General features: G+C 41.0%; 1 protein-coding gene across 1 annotated transcript in view; it reads left to right on the plus strand.

Annotated features, from left to right (window-relative positions):
• Positions 1-11,179: 11,179 nt before the first annotated feature.
• The window catches only part of gabra2a (gamma-aminobutyric acid type A receptor subunit alpha2a), a 28,386-nt gene continuing 13,056 nt past the window's right edge, over positions 11,180-26,509 (plus strand). Inside the window, exons 1-5 of the mRNA XM_074692762.1 lie at positions 11,180-11,387; positions 11,492-11,571; positions 11,858-11,934; positions 14,271-14,383; positions 19,652-19,719. Of these exons, the coding sequence (XP_074548863.1) occupies positions 11,240-11,387; positions 11,492-11,571; positions 11,858-11,934; positions 14,271-14,383; positions 19,652-19,719 (486 nt within the window). The 5' untranslated portion in view covers positions 11,180-11,239. The remainder of the gene's footprint in view (positions 11,388-11,491; positions 11,572-11,857; positions 11,935-14,270; positions 14,384-19,651; positions 19,720-26,509) is intronic.

Here is a 26,509-nt window from a genome sequence, read left to right on the forward strand (position 1 = left end):
CTCAGCTGGACCACAGAGTTGATGCACAGTTTGTTTTAACACACTTTCTAGCGTTACCTGATGTAAACGCCTACACACTGACAGTTTTGAGCCTGGCTGCTTTCTATGCTGCTGCAATATTCCACGTGTATCAATCAGCGGCTTTACTTCACTTCCGCCCTGCTACGCTCGTGTTTACGTGCGGAGGAAACAGCTCCGCTGCTCTGGTGGGGACGTAATAACGGCACAAGAGATGGTATGGGCGGGGGACGGTGGACACGTTTTGGGCCAAATTTCCAAAAACACACAAAAGTAGTTTAACCCTCGGACTTGATTCAAGACGCCTGTTTATCACCTCAATTAACATGGGCTTCGACAGGGGGCCCATATTTGACGGAATTTCAGCTAAAACTATAATGTCAAAATATGGCCCAAACCCTAATGACTAGCCCTTAAGTTTTGGGCCAAATTTCAAAAAACACAAACCAAGGGTTGTAACCCTTGGTTTATATCCAGGATGCATTTTCATCAACCTGGATGGCATGGCCTTCGACAGGGGGACACATTTTTAATGGAATTTTAGCCAAAACGGCCAAATTCAAGATGCCTTTTTGGGCCAAAAGGCATCATCAATGAAGTCCAAGGGTGTAAACCTCTTTTTCTGTTTTTTGGAAATTTTACCCGAAACCTAAGGGCCCTTAGGTTCCAAAAACCCAAACAACATCGTTTGGTTAACACATGAGAGAAGGGAGGCAACTGAAGCCTCAAACTGGCAAGGCTCACTACTCACTGCTGAAAAATTTTGGAGTCCATGTGGTTTTCCAGGAGCTTCCTCTGACATATGATGTTCTGCCCCTGCCTCGCTTCCATATAATATTTGCAGTCGTGCACGTGTGCAGTTAACCCTGCGACCAAATGTGCGGTTTATAATCGTATGTCTAGACTAATGGTCCTGTTTGTGTCAAAACTGGATGTGCGTATGGGCCCTGGTCTTCACTAGATCACTGCAGGATCTTCTGACTAGTTCATGACATATTTTAAGTGTGGCTCTCTGTTACAAAGCACAGTCAAGCTTTGTTTCAGAGAAAGCTGTGTGCAATGAGGAGAAATACAGCTGCTGTGGCAAAGTAACAGTTCTTTCCAAGGGCAGGAGGCAAGACTAAAATGTAAATGTATGAATTGCAAAGTAATTGCTACGATAAATTATAAATGTTCAAATTAAAAAATCACTCATGATATAATAGATAAAACAGTTTAACAGCCCTGAAAAAAGACGGTCATGTGTTGGTGTAGTAAATACTTGTACCACAGTAACATGACTAACAACATTCAGTGATTGAAGAGTCGCTACCAGAAAGAAGATTTCTTTAAATCAGGCAAATCTATCAGGTCATGTGTTTTTGTCATTCCTCTCCGCACTTGAGGACTGTTCTAACACACCTGACCACAAGATGGCACCCTAAGGTTTCATATATTTCCTTATTCGCTCTGAAAAAATTGGGAAATTTGATTTTCACCTGTTGAGTCTTCAGAAACTGTTTATATTCATCACGTCAGTTAGACTGAGGGGGTGGCCTGGGGTACAGGTGTTAAAGATGTTTAGAAAATCACAGAGTGTTCAGGGACTGACAGTGAGGAGATATTGATTATTAGTAAATCAATATGTTGATGTTAATGAGCTGGGTGCCACAGATTACTGCTCTGGAGGAAACAGACATCCAAATAAGGAGAGTCTTTTTGTATTACAGGTACTAAACACTGGTGTTGATTGAGCTTTCTTTTTTTTTTTTTTACATGTCATTACAGAAAGTTTCATACAAACAAACAAACAGAAAATACACAAATATTCATCTTAAAGCTCTTTTAAGTAATTTTCATCTGAAATAAACACTGATGCCTCTTTCTGGACCATCAAAAAAAGACTGAATATTCTTATCAGGTCAGTGTCTGAAGCTGCTTCTGTCTGCTTACAGCGAATGATACAGCTCACTGTGTAAGAACAGCAGAGGTAGCTTCAGGGATATCAGCGATGAAACATGCAAAAGGTAAATATCAGCAAAGATACACAGCCTACCTCTGTATCCACAGGGGGCGCCAAAATCCACACAGACCAGAAGTCCTTTACAGGAGCTGACTTTGATTTCATCTACAGGCCTGTGGTGATTCACTTAAAATTAGGGCAACTATGGCGCAGTTACCTGCTGATATCAGTTTGATGGATATCAAAGTCCATAAGCTGGCAAGTATTCCTAAAAATGGATCTTCTGAGCTTCGGCAGGCTTGTAGTCGGTCGTACTTTTACAGTGCGCTCCCTCTATTAACATTTAGTAGTTGCATTTTCAGCGCCATCATAAGGACTTCTTTATGTAATCAGCAGATTTCCTCCCCAATAATGAGCCACTCCTGATCAATGTTATCTTAAGCGGCTTCTGAAAACTTCTGGCATGTTGACTCCTGGCCTGGCTCTGCTTATTAGGTCCATGTGTTGTTAGTTGAGTGAAATATAAACAAGCATTTCCCCAGAGGGTATTTTGAAAATAACAAGTGTATGCAGCACTATGCTAATGTTTCCTGCATGCAGCACTGTGCTAATGTTTCCTGCAAAAGTAGAAGACTTCAGTTTCTGATATCACTTTTTGAGTAGAATGCCCAATTTACATCAGTCCCTTATTGTGCACCAAAAAGTAACATAATTTGTTTTTGCATCATTTTATTCCCTTTGACTTATTGAATCAAGATGAATTATCGCACAAAACAGGATTAAGAAGGAGTCTGTTCCCTTTTTGTTAATCCTGATATTAAAATGCCCTGACTGATCCATCCTGGTTGTTTAATAGGCCATATTGTAAACACACATACCTTTACTTCCAGGTGTTATTAAGGTTCAGTCTTTGGATAGGGATGTGCCCTTTACCCTCCACCTCACCTCAGTGTGACACTAACATGAGTCTATGCTCTCATTACCATCAGTCAGTGTTTGACAGCTCCTTCTCCCTCACACAGGAGCCGTCCCCCTGCCATTAAACCCTCATTAGTCCTTCATTTCAGACCCATTATAACCAGTGTACACTCCTAACTGGTCCCACTGCAGCCATCAGTCATTAGATGTGGACCAGGTGATGAGCTTAGAGGCATGTTCAGGGTCAAAAAGTCAAGATTTAGAAAGGATGAATGTTGAAATGAGGACTAATGGGGAAAAAACCTTCATATGAACAAATAGCAGTCATTTCATCGTAGTGATGGGACCTCCAGCTCCTCTCCAGTTCAGCAGTGAGTGCCATGACATGAGAGAATTTTAATTTCCCTGTTTCTGCACACAAGCCTCAACAAAACTGCACCTACACCAGCAGAGGGAAGCTCCATCTGTAACCAGCCCAGAGAAATAACCAGAAAACAAAGCTCCTAATAGAAATGTTCAGGCAGGAGATGACAGGAAGGAGAAAAACAGAAGTGGCCCTCATCTTTAAAGACTCAGACTGTCAGGACTGAACAGCTGCTCTGATATGAAGGCGAGCTGTTGAAGAGGAGAAACACACGTGACAATATGATCATGTAATTTACGGTATCTGTATGACAGCAGCAGGCCTCTTTCATGCCTCCTGCTCTGTGCTGACATGAACGCAACATTTTCAGAGAGAGCTGTCACGACCACATACCTTAATTTACCATGAATCCCCTCCCCCCTGCCACACACACACACACATACACACACACACACACACACACACACACACACACACACACACACACACACACACACACACACACACACACACACGTATGTATGCCAGCTGTGTGTGGCTGTCAGCATCCTTTAGTATCAAAATCAGTTGTACACAGAAGATGCACCCAACAGAGCTGTAAATACTCTACGACATAAATGTCAACAAATGCCAGCCTGAGTACGTTCAGTGATGACGTGTCACAATAAAATAAACCAATATCTGAATCTGCCGTAAACATCCACATCTGTGACATCAAGGTAAGCCACAAGGAGAATACATTACAGGGAGAGCTTTATGCATTCAGTGAAATGGAGAAAAGATAGCAAACATGCTAACAGAATATTGTTGTTTTGTTAATCCATTGTGTACAAACTGGTCCATGGCTCTGTCTTGGTGTTATGAACCAATTTAGTGAAACCTTAGTTGGTATACCTGCAAACCTGTTAAGAGTTTCACTGCCACAAAACACTGAGTGCCACCTTCACCTTTAATAAGATGTAACCTGTGATTTCTTAAGCAGGTCAAAGTCTCAAACAAAGAGGACAAGACCTGGACAGGTTACCCAAATGACTGCTGAATTGGAAATATTTAGACAGATCTGACCTGGGGGAATCACAACACTGACAACTAAAATACACCAGATGCATCTGCAGTCCATCTTCCCTCTGTCACAACAATGGATCAGATAGTTTTATATTCCAGTCAATTTGTCAACGTACACAGGATCTGTTCTGTTGCGGTTCGTCTGCGTGGCTGGTCCGTCATGTAGGTAATACACAGCCATCCTATTTTCGCTGGACATGGAGCTGGGACGCAGAAAATTCAGTGTAGGGAGGATCAAGCAGGACAGGAAGTCGTGACTGGAAACTACCTAGAACACCCAGTGACTTTCAAGATAAAACAAATCGTATAAAAATCAGTTTGTATCTCACTTGACCATGATGGCAAATGGACTTAATGAGGAGCGCCATACCAGAGGTCAAAAAGTTTGAGGTTTTACAGCCCAACATGAGTGAAGAGAGGATCATCAATGGAGTGGGATGTGCGGGAACTTCTCTGTCAAGACCAAAGTCTCCTATTTATGATCTGATGAAGGCTGTGCAGTATAGAAGTGTGTGTGCCATGCCAAAAAAAAGAAAAGAACGAAAAAAATCATGTTTTAATGTGGCGTAGCAACAATACACTTCCATAGTGAAGATTTACAGCTTATAGAAGCTTTGTAGTTCAAGTTGTGCTAACTTTTTAACACATTAATTTAAGTAAACATCTGTTTGCAGATAATGAATGTAACCGAAGCCTATTGGTGCCTCCCAGAAGTAAAAAAAAAAAAAACAGAAGCAAATGAACACCCAAAAAAAAAGAAAACCCCCAATACAAATATGGCTCACTTGGGCAATTTAATAGAATTCTTCCTTATACATGCAAAAAGACATAGAGAGGTTCAACTGTCTTTGAATACTGTGGATGAGATAATGATAATTATGCGTACACTACGATGGATTTTGAAATGCATGAGGCTCTGAAGAAGGAAGAATCAGTCCGACCCTTCGGAAGTGGCTTCATTTATCATCCACAAGCAGGAGGGGCACACAAGGCTCCTTGGATACAAGCTGCACCAGTCCAACGCTGCCAAACACGCTGTAGCAATACACCTCTGGAGGATATAATGTGTGCAAAAAGAAACAGTTCCAAATCAGCTGTGAATTTTTACTTTTTTTTTTTTTTTTTAACTAAACCAGCCACTGTGCAGAAGGTAAATTAGCATTTTACTGTTAAGTCCTTCAGATCTTCATTACGACGGGTCAGAATGTGTATGTTGTATGTCTGCATGAGGAACTGAAGGTGACTGTAGAAATCTTCTGCAGTCATGTCCCACTAACCCAGAACTCTGGAGGCTTGAAGGGTCAGGCTGGTCCCGTGATGGAGCTCTCCATCTGGCCTCAGGTGGAATGGTTCATACTGGACTGAACCTGTCAGGATGCATTTAGAAGCCGAGTTCAGCTACAAGGCCGAGCGCCACGGCTGATGTTAGAGTCAACCACAGAGCAAATAACCATTTGAATGAAACATCATTATGCTCAAGTGGTCGGTCCTCTGAATAAAACTTCCACCCTTTCCACATAGGCAGTCTGCTCTGCACGCTTTCGAGACATCTCAGTTCAGACATATGCAGCCCCTCAACTGAACTGATGTTGGAGAACTATAACAGTTCCTGGCCACAACATAATGAAATAGTGGCTATGAGCTGTTGATTTGTGGTTGTGAAGTAGTTTTCAAGTTTTTATCAAACCAAGCCGCGACCTCTGGCTGTAAGTAATCAAGCCTGTGCAGGAGTGCTAAAAAGCTACAGTTCACTGAGTGCCCACTTAAGACTGGCTGCAGAAGGACTGGAAACCACAAACACTCAAAGTCAAAAAGCTGATTTTTACAGCATCATTAAATATGTTTACAACCTGGTCCAAAAAAAATGTTTAGACCAAACCTAATCCAACACAAATCAAGTGGGACAGTAACTAAGGCACTGAAACCACATTAATGCATCATCAGATGCATCCGCAGTATGGCTCTCTTCTGCTGCGTGTTGACTGTCGATGTCAACTCACACTGGCTGTGTGTTTAGTGCGGCAAGATGCTTGACTGACAGACAGCTGAAGCGGCAAGACTGAGGAGTTCAAGCGTAACCCCCATTGACTGTTTAGAACATGGACGTAGCCTCCATGACGTCACCCGTCTGTTCCTGAAACCTTGAAATGAAGCAATCCGTGGACGCAGTCACATTTAATATGACACCGGCTGTGAGCTTCCTTTCTAACAGCTATAGTGGGCCTGCCAGTCACGTGACCTGAGCTGTGCCTCTGATTAGACAATCAAACGCGTTTTAGACCCAAGATGTTTATTTGAAAAAGGCTGTAAATATGCTTTTTAATGCAGTAAAAGACCATAATTTTTGGCTGGGTGACTTCTGGTCTCTCTCCAGCCTTAAGCGGATTCTGGATGAACAGCAACTTCTAGCACTTCAGCACAGGCTTCACTTTTACTTTACGGATGTTGCCCCTTGACCCAAAGCACTCTGACAAGCAGCCCGAATATGCAACTTGGCCAGTTGGGGCATAAAATCTTAGTGTGCAGGTGTTTCGTCATTGTGATTACTAGTCATTCTCTGACAGTACGTTTACATGCATCTCTAGAAATCAGACTATGAGCTGAGTCACAGGGCAAGATCAGACTTTTGAAATGCATGTAAACAGCTTAGTCAAACTGAAATCAGACAAAGCATAGCTCGATCGACACACCAAGATAACACCAATTGTAATCAGACAATGGCTGGATTCAGCAGGGCTCAGCAGGTTTGGGTATGCTTCGACATGTAGCTGGAAGACGAAGTAGATGACCATGACTAATGGGATGGCTGCACTCATACAGTCCATGTCTCAAACACAACAAACAAACATCATGACGCATACTTTCATTAAAATATAGAGAGCTTCAGCCGCATCCATTTCCATCAGTCTTGTTAGAATGTTGCTTTCTCTTTTGGTGAACCAAAAGTAGTTTGACACGCACGCAGCTTGGCTTATCACTATAGGACACAGCGCCGCCTACTGAAGCAGAGTGAGACGTTCTTGGCCTGAAGTCTGATTCTCTTTTCTGCATGTATACGGCGTCGAGACTAGACCCATAACAAAGAAACCGAACACCCGCCACTCTGAGGGCGTACGGTAGGTTACATGTGGTTAAACTGACTCATGCTGCATGTTGAATGAGTTTGCATGAAGTCAAGTTGTCCACACCTGAAAATCTGTGAACTCATTGTGGTTTCAGGGTATCTGCAACAAACTTGATGGGAGCATAATAGGCTTCTTCCCAGGTTATTTGGACTCTGCAGCAAAAGGGATGTTTGTAAGTGACGCTGCATGATGAGGTATCCTTCAGAAGCATTCAAGAGTGAACGATGGGAGATGACTGATGGCTCATTTCTCCAGCTGAGTCCTGTCATTTTCTTTTTCAGGAAACCATCATTCTGCTTCCATCATCATGAGCGCCTTTTGTACTATTTCCTGCTCAGGTCATTGTGACTGTGCCAATGACTAAGCATTCACACTTGATGCCTGGGTCCACTTTCACGACCCTTGAGAGCAGCTCTGCCCTAACAAACCAGGGAGTGTTCTGTCTCGAGTGCTAACAGTCATCAGGAGAAAGCACGAGCTGCTACAAGAGACCACTTCTTCCAAATACTGGCAGCCCTTCTGATCAAGATCCGTTCGGCTGAACTGAGTCTTTTACAGCGTAGAGGTTCGTGTGATAACACCATGCATCCTTGGCATCCAAGTGTGACTCCAGCTCTGCTGACCTACAACTCTCAGGGAAGAAGAAAGAAAGTGCTAGCTGTCTTTGCATCGACAAGAACAGAGCAGGTTTCAGCCCCTTTGTTTCTCCAACTATCACAGTCCACAGGAAATACAGGTGAGAGTCGAGAGCAACAGCTCTTCAGATTTGGTTTCTCCTTCAATGCCAACATCACTCAAACAACTTTCTCCTGCAAATGACTTCACCACAAATAAAGGAGGATAACTGTTACAATCAGGAGCATCTTCTTTAATCACTCTCAGCAGATGGAGAGCTTCGACATGCTTCCCTGCTTCCCCGCTGTGTGTGATATCAGCCACCTCCTGACCTTATTCTTACCCTTCGTACAGACAAATTTTCCTTTCTGTTAACGCTGTGCATCACAACACTTGAAGCGTTTCATCAGCCAAACCCTCTTATGTTGAACACTGGATATTGTCAGGCCCTCTGGTGGGACTTTGGGCTTCCATCTCGTTTTGTTTTGAGACTCCTGTGGTTCTTCATTCAGGCGGCGAAGCTTTTATTCCTGTTCTGTAATAAATGTCAATGATGAAAAACTTCCCCCTTGACAATTTCTGTTTTTCTAAACACATTCAAACTTGACCTTTTGCAGGTACACTGTTTGCAATGCATTGTTCTTCCTTTGTGGGAACACATTGACATATGTTAGCATTAGCATCTTAACTAGCACCAGAACCCTGTCAGCAGGAGATAGCTGCTCAGCCAAAGGATTTTACATCCCCCTGTGAGCTCTGAACATTTAGTACTCGTCTTTTCTTGTTCCTGAAGGTTGCTGCCGTCAGGGACTATTACACGAGACATTTACGACCTTTTAGGTCTTGATGCTTCCACAGTTCCTTCTTTGCTGTTTTTCTACTGTCTCATTGTGTGCTCACAGAATACAGGTTTTCATGTTGGATATGTTGCGGCACAGGTTGAAAAAAAAACAACTAATACTGTTAGAACAGAAAGATCACAGAACAAAGAGTCCTGATATTACCTTCCCACAACCCCACATCATCATGGGCGTATGAACAATCATTTCACTACTTTTCACCTCATATCGTACACAGTGTTTGGATTAATGGTAGGAGTGTTAACAAAATTTGTGGCATGACGTTTCTTGAAATGAAAAAATGGCAAAATAAATTTTAAAGCTGCATGAAATAAAATCAGGTAAAAATAAATAAATAAATAAATAAATAAATAAATAAATAAAGGGCCCAAATTTTACTGTGTTACTGCAGGAGATTTGCATGGTTATGTGAAGTGCACCAGTCTGGATCAGTGCTTCTCCCACACACTCCTCTCTGCGTGCATCAGGACACGGGAGGCTACTGTTGTTAGAACATAACTTTGACAGACAACCACCCTAACGTAACAAACTTTAAGTAATGTTGGTTACGTTTGATCAAAATTACAGCAAGGCAGCGTCAAATCACCTGTTTCAGCATGTTTGCCCAGCTTAAACATGAAGTCTGGATTGGACTTTGGGAAAACTCTTTCAATTATCCTCCTTCTTATCAGCTGACTCCTGCTAAAGCTAATCTACTTGCGCTAAATGATAAGCCCCATCAATACAGAGATGATACTGTAAGAGCTAACAAAACAGCAGTTTTTATCTGCAGTTCTTGAGGTGCTTGTGTCATTATTTTTCCGGACTCTTCGCTACACAGTGTGATCCTGTGTGTGTGCGTGTGTGCACATGTCTGTGTGTTTGTGGAGGCATGGGGTGGAACTCTGCCTTGCCCTATACAGACTGAGTTTAAAAGTGAACATGCGACCATTAGGCAGAAATGACATCATGTAAATAACATCAACATGAGGCTATTTAGTCTGTTAGATAAAAGAACAACCCTAAGACCTGATCTAGAAGGGAGCCAATGCAATGTTGCTTCAATTTCACCTCCACTTCAAGTTTTTAATGAGAAACTTCAGCAAAACAAGAGACAACTTGTTCAGCAGCTTTTGTTTTTTAAAATAGTTGTTTTTTACTGCTGGTCACTGGTCATGGTATACCACTCCTGGCCCCTGACAAAAAGTTGGTGCTTTGCTCCTGCCCAGTAAAAAGTTGGTGTTTGCTTGTGACACTAACATTTTGCTGATTTACATCATGCAGTACTTATTTGAAACTACTGTTTGGGTTATGAAGTAAGTTAGGGCTGGTTGGTTTATGCATCTGCTTTGAACCCCAACCAGTCAGTTTCTATTTATATTACACATCATTTATATATATTTATATTACAAAAACATCTGCAGGTCTGTTCACTCCCTAACGGTTTCCTTAGATCTCTAAGCCAAAGCTTGCACAGGTCACCTGATGTGCACGTGGTCAAAATGAAACTACAGTCAAGAGAACAAGGACAACAAGTCCTGCGATTTGTTTGCTAGGTGCCTTATTTCCTGCTTTCACAGCATTTCCAGTGTTCCCATCTGATTTGATCAGTAAGTGTTTATTTCTCCAACACCTCTCATTTCTTTTTTGCAATTATTAGAATTTAATTAGCAACTACTCAACATTCACCAACTTCGGTTCCTTTGCAATGCCCAGATTCGGTTGCCACAGTGCCTTGCACATTAATTGAAAATGTGTGCGTACATTGAAAGTGTTCATTTGCAAATTGATGTGGATACTCCGTGGCCTCTATGCATTAGTACAAACTAGGTTCCAGAAGGGGGATCGTATTCAGAAAGATTCGCAGTTATTTCTTTTTTGCAACCAGTATAGTCACCCCCTGCTGGTGACTAGAGAAAATACAGATATCGCAGTTTTACTTTGTAAACCAAAAGACAGCAACTGCTTGGTTTTTCTTCATTAAAGGTCCGCCTCATTTCATTCTTTTTGCCCCAAGCATTTAAGTGTTTTTTGCACTGGTCTTTGAGCATTTGTCATAAAATTCATAAGATGAATACTTTTCAAATAACAAAAAAAAAAAAAAAAAAAAAAAACAGCAAGAGAATAGACTCAAACAGTAACGGTTTTTTTTATTATTGTTGTTGTTATTTTTTGTATTTAGAAACATCCCCTACAGCATTTTCTTTTAATGGACATTGCTCGGTTTTTCTGCCTCTTCGTGATAAAGCTGGATGTGATCATTTTGATCTGGGCATTTTGAATGTTTCTTTTTTTCTAATTCTATCCCAAATCGATGAATTAGCACATTCTGCATGCTTTTTGAGCTTCTTGCATGCTTGATATTCATCGTGCGCATCTGGGCGCGCGAATAGAAGACCACACCGTGCGCTCTTCTGCAGGCGGACCACTCCGCCTCAGTGTTTGTCCACCAGTGCGCCGTGCTACAGCAGGGCGCTGCTCTCTGTACGCTTTGCTCTCAGGTTAGTGTGTCTAAGAGAACTGTGGGGATTCCCTGCCGGAGGAGCAGACAGCATGAGCGAACAGTGACCGAAATTCTCTCTCTGGGTTACTTTCATTCCCACAGAAAGCTTCTTCATCCATCCACTGTCTTCATTTGCTGCCCAGTCTCTCTTGGAAACCCCGGGGACACCTGTCGCGTGTCAGGTAGGCAGCATTCACCGTTCAACAAATCTCAATCAATTGGACACATTGTTCGAAACCTAACAAAAGCTTTTTGGTTGGACCCTGTTTGGAGACAGAGTTGTTCCGAGGAGTCTTGGATTAACTGCACAGAACAGACGTATTTCAGAACACTAAACCGGTGTTGTGTCCGTCTTTGTGTAGACAGCTGCATCTCTGTGGATCGTTAAATTGCAGCCGCTGTAAGGTGCTTTGTGCCGATCTGCCGTGTAATTACGCGCACTAAAAGCGTTGCCCGTCTCCTTTGCAGGCTCCAGCGATGAGAGGACGATGGTGCTCACAGTCCATTCCTGTATTGGTCTGTTTGATCGTTCTTTGGCAGACACGGTGAGTTTAAGTCAGTTATTTTTGTTTTTTCCTCATAAACCACAGCAACAAAAAACATTGCCTTTTGGAGCATCGACTCAGCGCGCGCACTGCAGCGTCCGAGGAGGTTTGACCGCAGAAATATTAAGCAAAATGTGCTCATTATGAGGCAAAATACTGATGCACTCACAGTAATATTAAATACGTGTGTTGGAATGGAAATGTGTTTATTGCTACTATGGAGCGCCTTCCATCACCGGTTGCTCTGTGCGCTAGTTCCTCTCCAAGTGGATGCTACACCAGACCTCATTGATAAATCGATTAGTTACAGGAATATTTGATATTGTTAACACACCCCATGTCAGTGAGCGTTTTAAACAGCCTTAGGATAATTTCCTAAAATGTCTGTTTAATTCGGCATCTCTAAAAGGATCGAAGAGTCGGAGTATTTAGATAAATTAGAACTTTAGGAAATGGCACTCTTATCTATCCACCCTTCGCGGTGAGGTAAAAAGATCTTGGGAGGAACATAAACCTCGTTTGTAAAACTAAAAACTGTAATCCACTTTAATCCTATTACAAACCAATCAATCCTCAAAGAATAAAAAAGACTTTAAAAGTGTGATACAACCTTAATAAAAACTACAGAAAATATCGTGCTCATCGCTCTGGAAACGTACTCTAAAACATGATAATGTCATTTCAATTCTAGGCTTAATGGACAAAATGAAAATATCTCTATGAGGAGAAGCAAACATATTTAAGTCAGATTCTCAGAAATCACTCTGGGTTTCATTTATTTTAAGTTGTTAAAGTGACAGAGAGAATAAATTATCCTCAAATACTTAACAAGATTTTAATTGTTGGACTCGTTTCATTAAAAAAAATAAATAAATAAAAACACTGAAATGGAAGACATATGGAGAGGTCCACTGAACAAATCGGTAACACACTAAGGTCTTGATGTTGTAATGTGGGCTCACTGTATGTTTGAGCTACATCTTCCAGACAGAGCAAGGTGAAGCCCCACCCACGCAGGATGCAGAGTGTCCTCCCAGTGTTCAGTTTTGAATGAAATTTCCTTTAATTCGCTTGAATTTGTTGGCAAACAACAGGACCAACTCCCAAGGGAGATGCTCACTGACAATGAAGCGTCTAGCAGAGTTATGGACCCCTCAGAGGCAGCTTTGAGGAGGGATGGTGTGAAGCTTTGCTCTCCCCCTTTGAGTAGATTAGACCATATTTGAAGTAAGTGGAAAAGGATGAATGCAAGCTGAGTTTCCTGATCCTGGAAAACAAAGAATAAACCTTACCTAAAACTTTCCATCTGGTGCTAAAACCACCAACAAACATCTTTCTCAGACTGAGAGAACACAAGTTACAGAACTTTTAGTTTCCTTGTTAACAATCTGTAAATACACGTAGCTCTGTTAACTAGACTTTAACTGCCACTTTGTTTACCATCATAATGTTTTTATGCATACCCCTCCTCTGCGTGTTACTTATATCCTATTTTTTCTTTTGCAGTCTGCATTTCAGTAGAGTTCCTAAACATGAATTTGAAACAGGAAAATGTAACTCCTAAAGCCTATATGACACAATTTTTCCAAGCCTGAGTGGCTTTATTTGAAGGGAACTAAAGGATTTGTCTCTGATTGTTCAGAGCTGAAAAAGCAATCAGTAGTGAAGCCTTTGGGTGATAAAGATTTATAGACTGAATCAAAACCCCAATGACACCCATTGGGGATGATGTTTCAGCTCGCGTCCAGTGTCTTTGCTAAGCTAGGGTAAGCCTGTAGGAAGGCAAATAAATACATTAATCATGCTGTGCAATAAATAAATTAATCAATCAGGAGTGGGATGGAGTCGGCCTCGAGTGCTTCCATATTACTCTCACAGATGAAGTTAAAAGTGTTGCTGATGATGTTACACTGCATCCTGATTCAAACAACACATAATAGAAATACAACACCAATGACAAAAGACGTCAGGTGAACATGTTCCACAGTAATCTCACTTTTCACTGTGTGCAGGTTGCTTCAGGGTTCTGCAGCATTACCATATATCCGCTGTGATGTATGACATGTGCCTCAGGGTTTGGTTTCAAAGTTTTGCATAATATTTGAGATGTATACAATAAATCTACATGCAGAAATGTAGAGCATTATATTATATACCGTCAGGATAAGTAAAGAAAGCCTGGGAGCAATAGATTTAATATTGTAGGTGGAGATTACTAACATGCATCACCACCTACAGCTCCAAGCAGCACTCAAGTGAAGTCTATTTCTGTGACTGATGGAAGAATTCTCTTCCTCTTAGTGCACCTGTAATAACAGGTTTCTGCTTCTATTCAGGTCACAGGCAGTGTCCAATACAACACGTAACTCTAAAGACATCGCCACCTTCACAAAGATCCTGGACAGTCTGCTGAATGGATACGACAACAGGCTGAGACCAGGCCTCGGAGGTGAGAAGCTTACATCTCACATAGGCTGGTGTGTGTGTGTGTGTGTGCACTGGGAAATATGAGTCTGCTTGGTTCAAATGTTCCTCAGCAGGGGGCGACTGCACTGGTTGATAAAAGCAAGAATATAAAGAAGGCTACAGGAAAATCACTCTGCTTTTCATGCTTTATTAGTTTAATAACAGGGCTCTGCTCTGTAAGAAATACTAATACAATGCACATAGAGGTGTTCTGCGGTATGTTACCCAGAAAATGGCTCTTCAAGAAGCAAGTAACCCCTTTAATGCTCATATTATGCGAGATACACAGGTAACCATGTATTTAAAGAAACAATATGATAAACTTCAGGTTAATAAACCCCAAGTGCTGGTTTGAACCATTGTACGATTTCGAAGCCAAAATTTCACCGCCACAGGCGCAGACATTGGCAGCAGTTGTGCAGCCAGAGTCTGCGCACCAGAGACTGTGAGGGATTCTGGGAGAATCTGAGTGGAGCCAGGTGACAAAAATAATAATTAATCTTTTCTTTCGAGAGTCTAATCACTCCTTGACTCTACCTAATGACATATTTTACAATCTCTGAAAAAAATACACAAGAGCAACAGCTGTCAATCATCATTTAACGTGACTCAAAACCTTGTTTTTTACCTGGTATAACTAATGAAAATGAAACTTTTCAGAAAAAAGAGGACTTGAATACATGGCAGCCAAATGATATCTTCAAATCATCACAACAGTCAGATGTGAGAAACATTTCTATGAGGGGCATTATTTTTCAAAGTTTGACCGCAGCCATCTGGAATGACTGAAGAGTCAGATTTTTTTACCTACACTGCAGCCGGCCACCAGGGGGAGCAGTTTTTGTGGCGACCTCACTTAGAGCCGAGAATGATCATTTTAATTTTTTTTTTCCATTTTTTTTTACAGTCCATGGTCAGGAACACAGTTTTAACCTTTTGCCTTCTTCCAGGCCCCAAAACATACTGCTGGTGCTTCTGAAGTTGGGATTCCCAGCTGATTCAGCCAAACATCCTCAGAGGAGAAGTTGTTTATGGAGGACAGTATAGACCCAACGTTGTCTTAGTTGGTACATTTAGCTCCTCAATCCTTCCTTGCTGAGATTAACAGACTGACAGGAACATACTGACTTTGATGACCTCTGACCTCTATTATTGGCTCCTGTGATTGGTGTTTGGTCTGTTCATCACCACTGATTTACTGAAGCAATATCTGTCTTTTCTCTTTAGTCAGGCTTGGGTTCTTACTATCTGAACCCTGAAATGAAACCCAAAGTTGAGTTTATAGAGACAAGATGGAAATACCAATGTAGACACTGACAGACCTTCTCTACATATCGACCCTACGCTTTAAATCTGACACAGTCTCTACTGTTGTAGTATGTTAAGCTTGCCTGATACACACTGATCAGATAAGTTTCTTGCATGTCTGCTTTGGTCAGTTGATTGTGTGCTAACATGAGTTGAATCCCAAGATCAGATTTTTTTTCAAATCCAAATTAATTAAATCACTTAACCTTTAAAGAAGGGGTATTCTGCTTTCATATATTTTAAACATGGATATAAAGTAACAGTGTTGGATGTTCATAGTAACCGTGTGCAGATTGTCAAACCTCTACGTATTCATATGTCGTTGAAATCCCTGAATCTGTCTGAGAACTGTCCAAAACACTCTGCTTTAAAAAAACCAATATGAGATTTCCACAAAATCTTCATGAGAGATCTTCACGAGACTTGTTGAAATGAGATCATCACACATGATCTCTGAACTGGTTCTTCACATGTTGGACAGGGAGGGCCTGTAACACCTTAGACCTGCCCCCTGAAAGGCCTTGAGAGAGGTGGCCAATCTGAGGGAAGGGGGGTTGTGGTGCAGGGAGCATTAAAGAGACAGTGTTCTAGACGGAGACTGAATTGAGGGTTCTCTAAAACACATGTGAGGGAAAAATAGGGTTGTTTTTAGCCTTAAAGCACAGAAAGCTACAACAGAAACAGAATAAAGACCAAAAACAACACAATATCTCCTCTTAAGTGTCAAAAAGCTGAACTAAAACTTAAATTCTTCAACTGTCTAGGGCTTACACCGGATTTCCCTCTATCGCCATGAAGCTGAGTTGACTGTGGAGCTTCCAGTGAACACATTTTTTTAACAAATAATGTTAATAAATTATCTACATTTTTTTAAGTAAAACTTTAAAACATTGTTTTCATTGGTTCTGATGATGAAAATGATGATTGAAGCGATAGAAACGAAAAAAGTTTTGGGTTTGAAACTTCAGTTTTTTTGTGATTTTATGAAGCTGGAGAAAATTCTTTCAATGTTGACAATGGGTGTGTTGACAGTTTTCCACATTTAAACAATTACACAGTTTATCTCTGGTCTAAAGCAGCTAATTTCTTCACACTGGTCTCTTCTCTATGGGTCCCTTTGTCAGCAGCACAATAGAGGTCACTGGAGAGATTTTAATTTTATGCATGAAGCAGCCTTCACATTGTTCGCACTGCCAGACAGTGAGGTTCATTTTTACGTTATCACCGCGTTCCCTTCAGTGTTTCTTTGCTGATGTGACTCTGTGGATAAGTCCATAGAAATATGCTTTAAACTGTTAGTCACTCATGATTAATAAGCAAGCTGGAGCTCCCATTAAACCGATCTCGAGGGGATTTTTAAATCAATATTTTATTTGAGTCTGCTCTGCTTACATCTGCAGCCCCTCGGATGTGTTAATCACAGCCTTTTAGAGCTGCGGCAGCAGTGTTTGATAAAATGTACTACAAAAGGAGACTTTACATGAATCACACTGAATGTAACAATATACACAATATATACATAAATGATATATAAATGAGTACAAATTAAAACATTACCTCATTGCTTTTCATGCTTTCCCAGGATGCAAAGCGATAATGTTATATATTTATTTTTTGTCTTAAACAAAGAGAAATATTTTTAAAAAGACAAACTGCTCTCCAAAACAACGCACACCTTGGCAAGAGTCACGTCTTTATGACAGTAGATGAAGGGGCTCATGGGAACTGAAGTCTTGATCCTGGAAAACCACTACCGATTTTAACCACAGGTGTCACTGCAATCAACACCAAACTGATAGTCCTCTCAGAGCCTTTATTGTGAGTGCAGCAACATGAGACGGCTGACGCTGAGGGCATGTTTGTGCTGAGGATGCTGACACAGGTTACAAGAAGGAAAGCACTGCCAGCACATTAAAAAGGCGTACGAGGATAAAGAGCCCCAACACAGCCCACGTTCAGTATGTGCATTTACTTACTTACTTGAAAACTGTCATTTCACAGGAAGACCAAGAACAGTGAGAAGGTGTACTTTCTCTACTTGATATCAGCTTGCAGCTGCAGCACACTACAGGGGTTTTTAACATTAGTGAAATTCAGAATACATCCTTTGTTTCCCTGCTACATGCAGAAGATTTAATACTTAAGAACTTATTATGCTACTTAAAAATGAAAAACCAAGACCAAGAGTGACTTCAGAACATGAAAATATACTTGTTACTCAGCCTAAGTTGGACAGAGACCCTGAAGTGTGGTGTTCCTACAGGTTGTTCTCAGACCAGAGCTGTAAAGATGTGAAACACTAAAAACCAGTTGTTATTCCTCTTGTATTTATTTACCTATTTATTTAGTTATTTTGGGTAAATTTGAAGTACATGTGAGCCACCTTTAGCACCTCATGCACTAAAAGACTGACAGATTACTGCAGCTCTCAGGCTGTATGTGCCAGCAGACACAGAAATTACTTACAGCAAAATGTGCATTCAGTGGCTCCACAGTCGCTTCGCGCATGATGAAACGTCACAGCTCACTCTCAAGTACCCCAGCTTTAATTAAAAACACAGACAGGTTGTTTGATCCATGCAGGAAGGAGAATTTTTTTTTCTTTAATGTTAATCCATTAAAAATGTCTTCTTTCTGCAAACTTTGTACAAAAAAGTTCAGAGTTTGTTTTATTAAAGTGACATATGGCTTCAATAACTACCTCAACTAAAATAACCACTCAGGCCACTACATTTGAACATGTATTACCAAATTGTTTAATTTTTGTCTTGTTTTACACACCTGGATTTAAGTTGTTCTGCCATTTTTGATCAATTGCACAGTTTAAATAGAAATAGTTGGGACACTGTGCAAAATGTACTGTGCATTCACAAATGGAGGTACATACTGTACAATGCGAAAAGCAAAACAGATATGCCCATGATCCAGAACCAGGGGAGACTTCTCTGGACCTTAGTCTGTTTAATATGGACGAAGTGGAAAAGTGTCCTGTGGTCTGATGTATCCAAATCTGAGATCCTGTTTGGAAATCATAGAAGCTGTGTCCTCGGCTCTAAAGAGGAGAGAGAACACACGGTTTGTTCTCAGCGCACAGCTGCAGCAGTCCATGTCATGGGAAACCAACACATCTGTGGGGGCTCCATTAACGCTGAACAATATATTCAGGTTCAGTAGCAACATGTGCTGCCATCCAGACAATGACATCTTCAGGAAGACCTTACATATTTCAGAGAGACGATGACAAACCACATTCTGCATTTGGAGCAAGTGAAAAAAATGCACAAAGGAGATCCTTGAGCATCTGAAATCCAAAGCTATTCAGTGTTATTACTTTGGATTTAGAGGGGTGTAGCCATATGAAGGTTTTTGTATCAGTATCAAAAACTTGAATATTAGGATATCTGCACAAAAATGATACAGCGGACTGAATACAAGAGCTGGACGAGCGCTATAATGGCCAGGGGTGGCACAGCCCCCTGAAACCTGATTAGCTACTCAAAAGTCAGACTATAAACTGATTTGCTAATTTTCCCATTTGAGGAGGGTCTTAAATGAACGAATCAGGCTGCATTGCAACAGCTGCTCGTAGCTTTCTTTGCATGTTGATGATGAATATGATTATGAACTTTAGGACATAACCCTTTTTCTTTTTCTTAAGGTCTTAAAGAATAAGTTTAGTTGTTACAGTAAAAAAAGAACATGCAGGGATATTATGACTCTGTGTTAAGAGTAGTTAAGCAAGGTAATAGAAAGGGTAAAAACACACTTTTCATCTGGTTTATGGGCACACATAACCCAGTCCACCTGAGTCAAAACTAGCTCCAGCACCTTTTTCAATTGTTTTTTTTTTAAAATCATTTTGTCTCTTTTTTGAATCAAAACAGTTTTTCTTTGTTACAGAAACATAAATCTTACAGTAAATTTCTTTTTTTGTCCCTGACAGATCGAGTGACAGAAGTAAAAACCGACATCTATGTGACCAGTTTTGGTCCAGTGTCTGACACAGATATGGTAAGTCTCACATCTACCCTTAAAGTGCATTATCCTCTCAGGAACAGAGGAAACACACACACACACACACACACAAATTTGAAAGTGCCTTCAGGTCTCTGAAAGCCTCCACTGCACACTTCAAACTGTCAAAATAACGGTGCAGTTTCAAACGTGTATCACTTATTTTGAAAAGGCTTAAAGGGTTTCTGCTGCAGGTGTGAACAAGACGCCGTCTGATGGCCTGTGAAACGTTGGAGGCTCTGAGGAACTGACTCATAAACATATTAAGATCTCTAAAAGAGTAAATGAATTAGGGGACGCAGTTCATTTGCGAAGACAATCACTATTATATGTTGGTGGATCTCAGTGGCAGGACAGAATATTTCCCTCCTCTCATTGGACTTAAATGAGTTCCTCTTCTACCCTAATAATCCAGAGCTCACAGCTTGCAGAAACCTCATTGGTCAACAAGCTTGTCAATCATGGTGTTGTAGCCATTCTTTGTACCATCAAACTATTTTGCATTTATTTTGCTTACATGGCTACATGACCTTTACTGCAGCCAGTCAACAGAGGGAGCTCTAAATGCTTAGTCTTCAAGTTTTGTCAAATTGCTGTCTTGTTTATGGGACAACAGAAAAGAAACAGGGAAAATTTGGTGTAGAGAGTCAGAGAAATCAGCCACAGCCCCAACTAGTACTCCAGGCCATATTTAAGGGGACATACTTGACCTACAACAGCCCAGTCCTCCATTGGGTTGTGCACTCAGTGCTCTGAGATGATCAGGTTATGGTATAAGAACTGCAAATGCACCAGGGTTTTGTTTTCTTGAAGAAAACATCCAGGTGACATCAGGGTGAACGTGTGGCTGTTTGTTTGGTCGTTGGCTCTTTGGCAGCGCTCTTTATTTTTTGAGGGGGTGTTGTGACGTAGTCTGCTATGGCTTTTCAAAGATCTTTCCTTGTTAATTTGCAAACCTCACCACTTTCTTTGCCAGTTTGTTGAATTTTTATTTTTTTCTGCGGATCTCAGCTTCTGGATTTTTCTGCCTGTGGAAACAGTTTGGGCTGTAGAATTGTGTTTACCCTCATCAGATCGGAAACTATTCTCCTTGGAACATTCAACAGTGTGTGTTTGCACAAAATCCAGTGTAACCGCACACAGTAAATAGACACATCCATGAGTACTGAACAATCACACATCTTTGTGAACCTCTGGTGTTTTTCCTCTGGTGCTTTTTAAAATCTCTGGGTTTCCTCGCAGGGTTGGCTCAGAAGTAATTACTCACATCCAGCAGATAAAATCTCCCAGACAGAGACCTGTCAGCTCTGCTTGTCCTGTTGCTATTGGAAACGGAGCCACTCCAACCAGGAGAGTGATGACAAGGCAGGGGTCAGACTGTGTTATTAAAAATGAGATCCCATCATCTAGCACCATGCCGCTCTGATATGCAGCCGTTCCATGTGCTACATATTAAACATATTCATGATCATATAGTGGATGTCCATAGTGAACCCCATTATACTGATTCAAATGGTTTTTGATTGGATGACACACATTACTCCTCTACATTTTGTAATAGCACCGCAGTGTCCATCACAGCTACACCCTGCACCCTGCACAACCAACATCTTTTAAGTTTTGCATTGTGATCGAGGTGTTTCCTGAGAATTATTTGACTCTTTGCTGCACACACACACACATGCATGGGGCTGAGAAAAAAGAAAGACAAATAGGTTTTGTGCTCAGTATTTGGGGAAAATGAGCCAAGCAGAGGGAGCTCAGGATCTCTAGCAGAGACCACAACCTCTGCAGCTGTATAGCTCTTTTATTGCGATAATCTTTTGCATTTTTTGTACCAAATTTCCAACTGAACTAAAGCCAACAGAAGCCAACCTAACACACTCAGAGAAGGGCATGTTAGGTTTATATGACATATGGATGTTGTCTCTGTGACATCACCTGTTTGTTTCTGATGTTCTGATGTTGCAGAGTTAAAGCTTATCGTTGACTGGGTCATACTGGAAATGCTGAGCGTCATTTGAGTTTGAATGAGGTTAACTCCTTGATGCCTGTTGTCGCAAATTTGCGAGATACCCTGTCAGGTGTTGGTGTAGTTTGTATCTGATTATTACCTATTAATTCATATTCTACACAAAACAAAAATCATATCACATCCACTATGTCACAATATATTGGTCAGGGGATGAACTTCTCATGTCTCTATATATAATATAACTTAATTATAACTATTGTGTATACTATACTCAAATTTACAATCTGCACTTAATTTAACATCTGTAAAAATACAAAAACACATAAAAACAGTCTATTTTTTTAAATTGTTGATTAAGTCAGGCAGTAAGGGGTTAAGAGGCGGGGCTTTAACCTTTTTGTAGAAAGCCTCAGGCTGCTCACATGACAGCCATGCCCTTATATGGACAAAACCCAGAAGTTTCATACCCTCAAAAAAAATAATAAATTGTGGAAAAATTAATCTCCCCATAAGAGTGTGCGGTGTTGGGACATAGCAAGGATGTAAACATGTTTATATTTCTGCTGTTAAGACCAGCTTTTTGTATGGGTGTGTATGTGATTTGTTGTGTTCCTGTAGTCAACCTCTAGTGGACACTTGTGGAACTGCAACTTTTAGCACTTCTGCACAAGGGTCATATCATTTGTCTGGGGCTGCAGCTCCGTTGGGTTTGAAATGAGGCAACATGTTGGTACCTAAAGGAAGCAGAGTGTGTTCAAGGCCTGAGGTCAGTGGTGCAGTACTTTCCTGATACGTAAGCCGCATTTCCACCAAGCAGACCGGTTCGGTTTGTCTCGGCACGGCGCGCATTTTGCGGTGTTTCCACTGACTTATCCCGGGGACAGATCCCTAAAAACCGAGACCAGCCGGCCTACTTTTTTAGGACCCTTCCGTATGGGTGCCAGACTGAACCGATCCGCTTTCGGAAGATGGAGCAACACACTGCAGTCTGTTGATTGATCAAAAGAATCAACACTTACCCCCACAGCGGCTGCATTTCTCCTGGCAGCACACAGACTTCTCTGAAACAAAGCTTGATTTGCGTTTTTCTTCTTTGTTGGATTTAATAGCGGGGTAAGCTGCTACGGCATCATGCTATTGTTTAACAGTTGCGGCTTCTGGCATCCAGTTTACACGCTGCCCACCACAAGAGGGCACAGTTTGCTGTGGAAACGCAAACGGGATCAGGCTCAACTGAACCAAACTGTCCCAAACCGTACTGAATCGACCCGGACTGCTTGGTGGAAACGCAGCTTCAGAGGGCACAGCACTGGGGTAGATGTGCTGATTCACTTAAAAACAGGGTCCAGTGACAAACCAATGTTTAAACCTGCTTTGAGTGATTGTGCTGCTTTTTAAAGAAATATCTTAAAGCATGTGTCAACTCAAGGCCCACCACGCCATTTAATGTGGCTTAAAAGGTCTGATTGTCTTATGATAGATAAGTCAAAAGGTGCACTAAACATAAACTATGTTTCCCATGATACCTATAGGTCAGGGGTGTCAAACTGATCCAGTAAAGGGCCACTGTGGCTGCAGGTTTTCTTTCCAACCAAGCAAAAACACACCTGACGCAAATTATTCAATCAATCACCTGGATTGTCTTTACATGTTTCATTTGTTGGATCAGGTGTGTTCTTGCTTGGTTGGAATGAAAACCTGCACCCACAGTGGCCCTTTACTGGATCAGTTTGACACCCCTGCTATAGGTTATGTCACCTGCGAAGTGACGGCATCCTACCACTAGACTGCAGTGTTTTCACATCACACCATTTTCTTACTAGTGGAACTGAGAAATAAAAAAAAATCATCCCAAAATGTCCAGGAAGAGAAAAGTTACTGCAGGTGGAAGGCTGTTTCAAGAAAGATCGGAAGGGGTAATATGTTTGTGCTTTAGGGAGAAAAAACGGTGTGTGTTTTGTGTTATGAGGCTGTGGCAGTTGTCAAAGAGTACAATTTACATCGGCATTTTGACACCAAACATGGAGCTAGGTACGCCAAAGTGAGCCTGTAAGAAAAACAACAAATAGTGCGAGATTTAAAATACAAACTGCAATCAGAGTAGGATGTGATCAAGAAAGCCAAAACCAAACACAACGCGGCTAAGAAAGCTAGCCTTATTGTGGCTGAAGAGTGTCTGAAGAGTCAGTGCAAAGTCTTTTACAGAAGGTGCCTTTTTGATGCGGAGTTACATTTATTTTACATTACATTTAGTTACATTTTATACTGTCTTACAGTTACATCTGGCCCTTTGAGGGCAACTATTATGCTGATGTGGCCCTCAGTGAAAATGAGTTTGTTTTTAAGGCTCATTGTTAAATTTCAAAGATCGTGTATTATACTTATTTTACTGTTATGGATCTCTCCTCCTAAAATTATTGTCTTTTGTTTCTGAATTCATGTATATATGCATTCAAATAAAAAATAACAAGAAACATCTTATATGAGTCCTCAAGAACCAACATGTACTTTATAACCCAAACCAGATCCCTACTTAGATACAGATTTTGACTGTTTTATTGTTTTAAAACGCTAATGGTTAAATCCAACATCCGGAGCGTTCTCTGGGAAACCCTCACAACCCAGGAAATATGTCACACACACAAACACTCTGCTTCCCTTAAAAGCTTTCCTCAGTTTTTCCATCACAATCCGAGCCACCACCCACCCGCTCCTCACCCATCCTCCCTCTTCTCTCAAATATTTAAGTGGCACAGGAGCGAGGGGCAGAGGGATGGAAGTGGTCGTGATCGAGACAGCACCTTCAAAAGAAAGAAAAAAGAGAGACACTCTCATGATTAATTCATGCCATGTCTCCATCAAACTTGCAGCAGATAATTTCACTCCACCACTGTGTCTTTTTTCTCTGCCTTTGATAGCTCAGCTCTGATACGTGCGCACACACACATCTCCATCTCCCACGCAAGAACACACACATGCACACACAGTCTCACACATACACACCTCTTCCCTTTGCCAGATAGATTGAACGGCCCCCTGCTGCTCCCTCTGCCTCCGTGTTTGTGAAGGTTTCTCATTGCTGGATTATTATGTCCCGTCTGTGTTGCTTTGGCAAACACCATGAAAGAAAAATAAACCCGATACACCTGCTTATTTCGTTTGTTGAACTCCCTTTTCTGACGGCGCACTAATTCTAAAACCTTCAATTTTCATCTGCTGGAGCGTATAAAGCTCTGTAAATCTCCTGTTCTGTGATGTTTTAAAGAAAGGAAATTTGTAATTTAGATTTTTCGTTTGTTTCATGTTGGTTTCCCCTGATTTCACAGTATTTTGATCGGGAAAAAAGAGAGGTTTCTGTCACAGAAGTTCAGAGACCTTCCTGTAATATGACTTATTAAATGAAGCGATGCCCATGAGTCGGCTCAGGCAGGCAGCTGGCGCTCCACTGGTTTTCACTGATTCTTCTCACTCACCTGACACAGCCTCCCAATGTGGCTAACGTACTTTTAAGCCAACAGTTACAGTCTCTGCTGTTTTGTGCAAACTTTCAGCCTCTTCAACTCAAACTCTAACTCCGCAGCCAGAGGAGGATTAAGGTAGTCGTGGACCCCTCTGCTATTCTTTTTGTGGGCCCCCCTCTTATAGTTCATGCTATCCCACAGGCACACACTCCAGGCAATAAACAGTGAATATGAAAAAAAAGATATATTCTTCTTTAATTGAAAAATAATTAATGAAATAGAAATACTTCAAATAATTAAACTGAATAATTGTACAGTGGTAAAGTTACAAGGAGTGGTGACACAGACTTTATAAAATATTTTTAAACTAATACATCGAGTTGTTGAACTGAAACTTTGTGACATCAGCTTGAAAAACAACAACAAAGAACAGACTTGAGCGCTCATTCAGCAAACAGACACTATCTATTACTTGTGGATGGTTAAAGACCCTGTGAGGACTTTTCTAAGTGATCCTGAAATAGTTTTACTTTTATAAATTTGTCTCCTTATAATCCATGGTTTGAAATTAGATTATCAGGACCAGAAAATGTTTATCTCTAAATGCTATTTCTCAGTTAGGAGTGAGCTGACCAAGTCAGAAACAATCTTCCTTTTTCTTGCAGCAAAGGGTTTTTTGGATTTACTTTGCAGTAACAGTGGACACTGGTGCTGGCAAGAGGAAACAGGACAGAAGAGCAGAAGAAAGCAAAAGAGGAGAGTATTAAGAGCTAAGGTTAAACAGATTTTTTTAACAGATTTTACAAAGTTTGATTGTTGGCAGTTAAAAAACAGCTCTACGCAACTACAAATAATTACACTACCTCGCTGCTTTACATCCTAGAAAAAATTGTCTTGAATAAAGAAAAGTAGAGTTAAAAAGAGGATATGCTCTCTAAAACAAATGAACACTTCGATAAAAGTCATGCTTTCACAACAGTGGGTGATGGTGCTCATGGGAAACAGAGTATTTATCCTGGAAAAACACTACCGATTCCAAACGACAGGTGTCACTGTAATCAACGTTGGACATATAGTCCTTATGGATACTTTAAAATAGGAACAAAGCTAAATTCTGGTGTCAAATAATGAACCACAACACTTTTATTTAATTTTATTTGTTTGATAATTAAAATGTGATCACTGACTTACGACTAAAAGAAGGCTTAATGCTGCACCGGTGAGGCCTGAAACTGTGACTGGAAAGGCAATAGACTTCCTCAAAGTGTTGATGCTGTCAAACATAGGGTTTGTTTTATCATCTGTACTTTAGTTACTGACCTCCAGTGGGTCTGGTTAGCCCAAAAGAAAT

Source organism: Halichoeres trimaculatus, unplaced genomic scaffold (genome assembly GCF_033239565.1).
Source record: "Halichoeres trimaculatus isolate MK-OKI-2021-1 unplaced genomic scaffold, fHalTri1.1 fHalTri1_scaffold_17, whole genome shotgun sequence".
Taxonomy (NCBI): domain Eukaryota; kingdom Metazoa; phylum Chordata; class Actinopteri; order Labriformes; family Labridae; genus Halichoeres; species Halichoeres trimaculatus.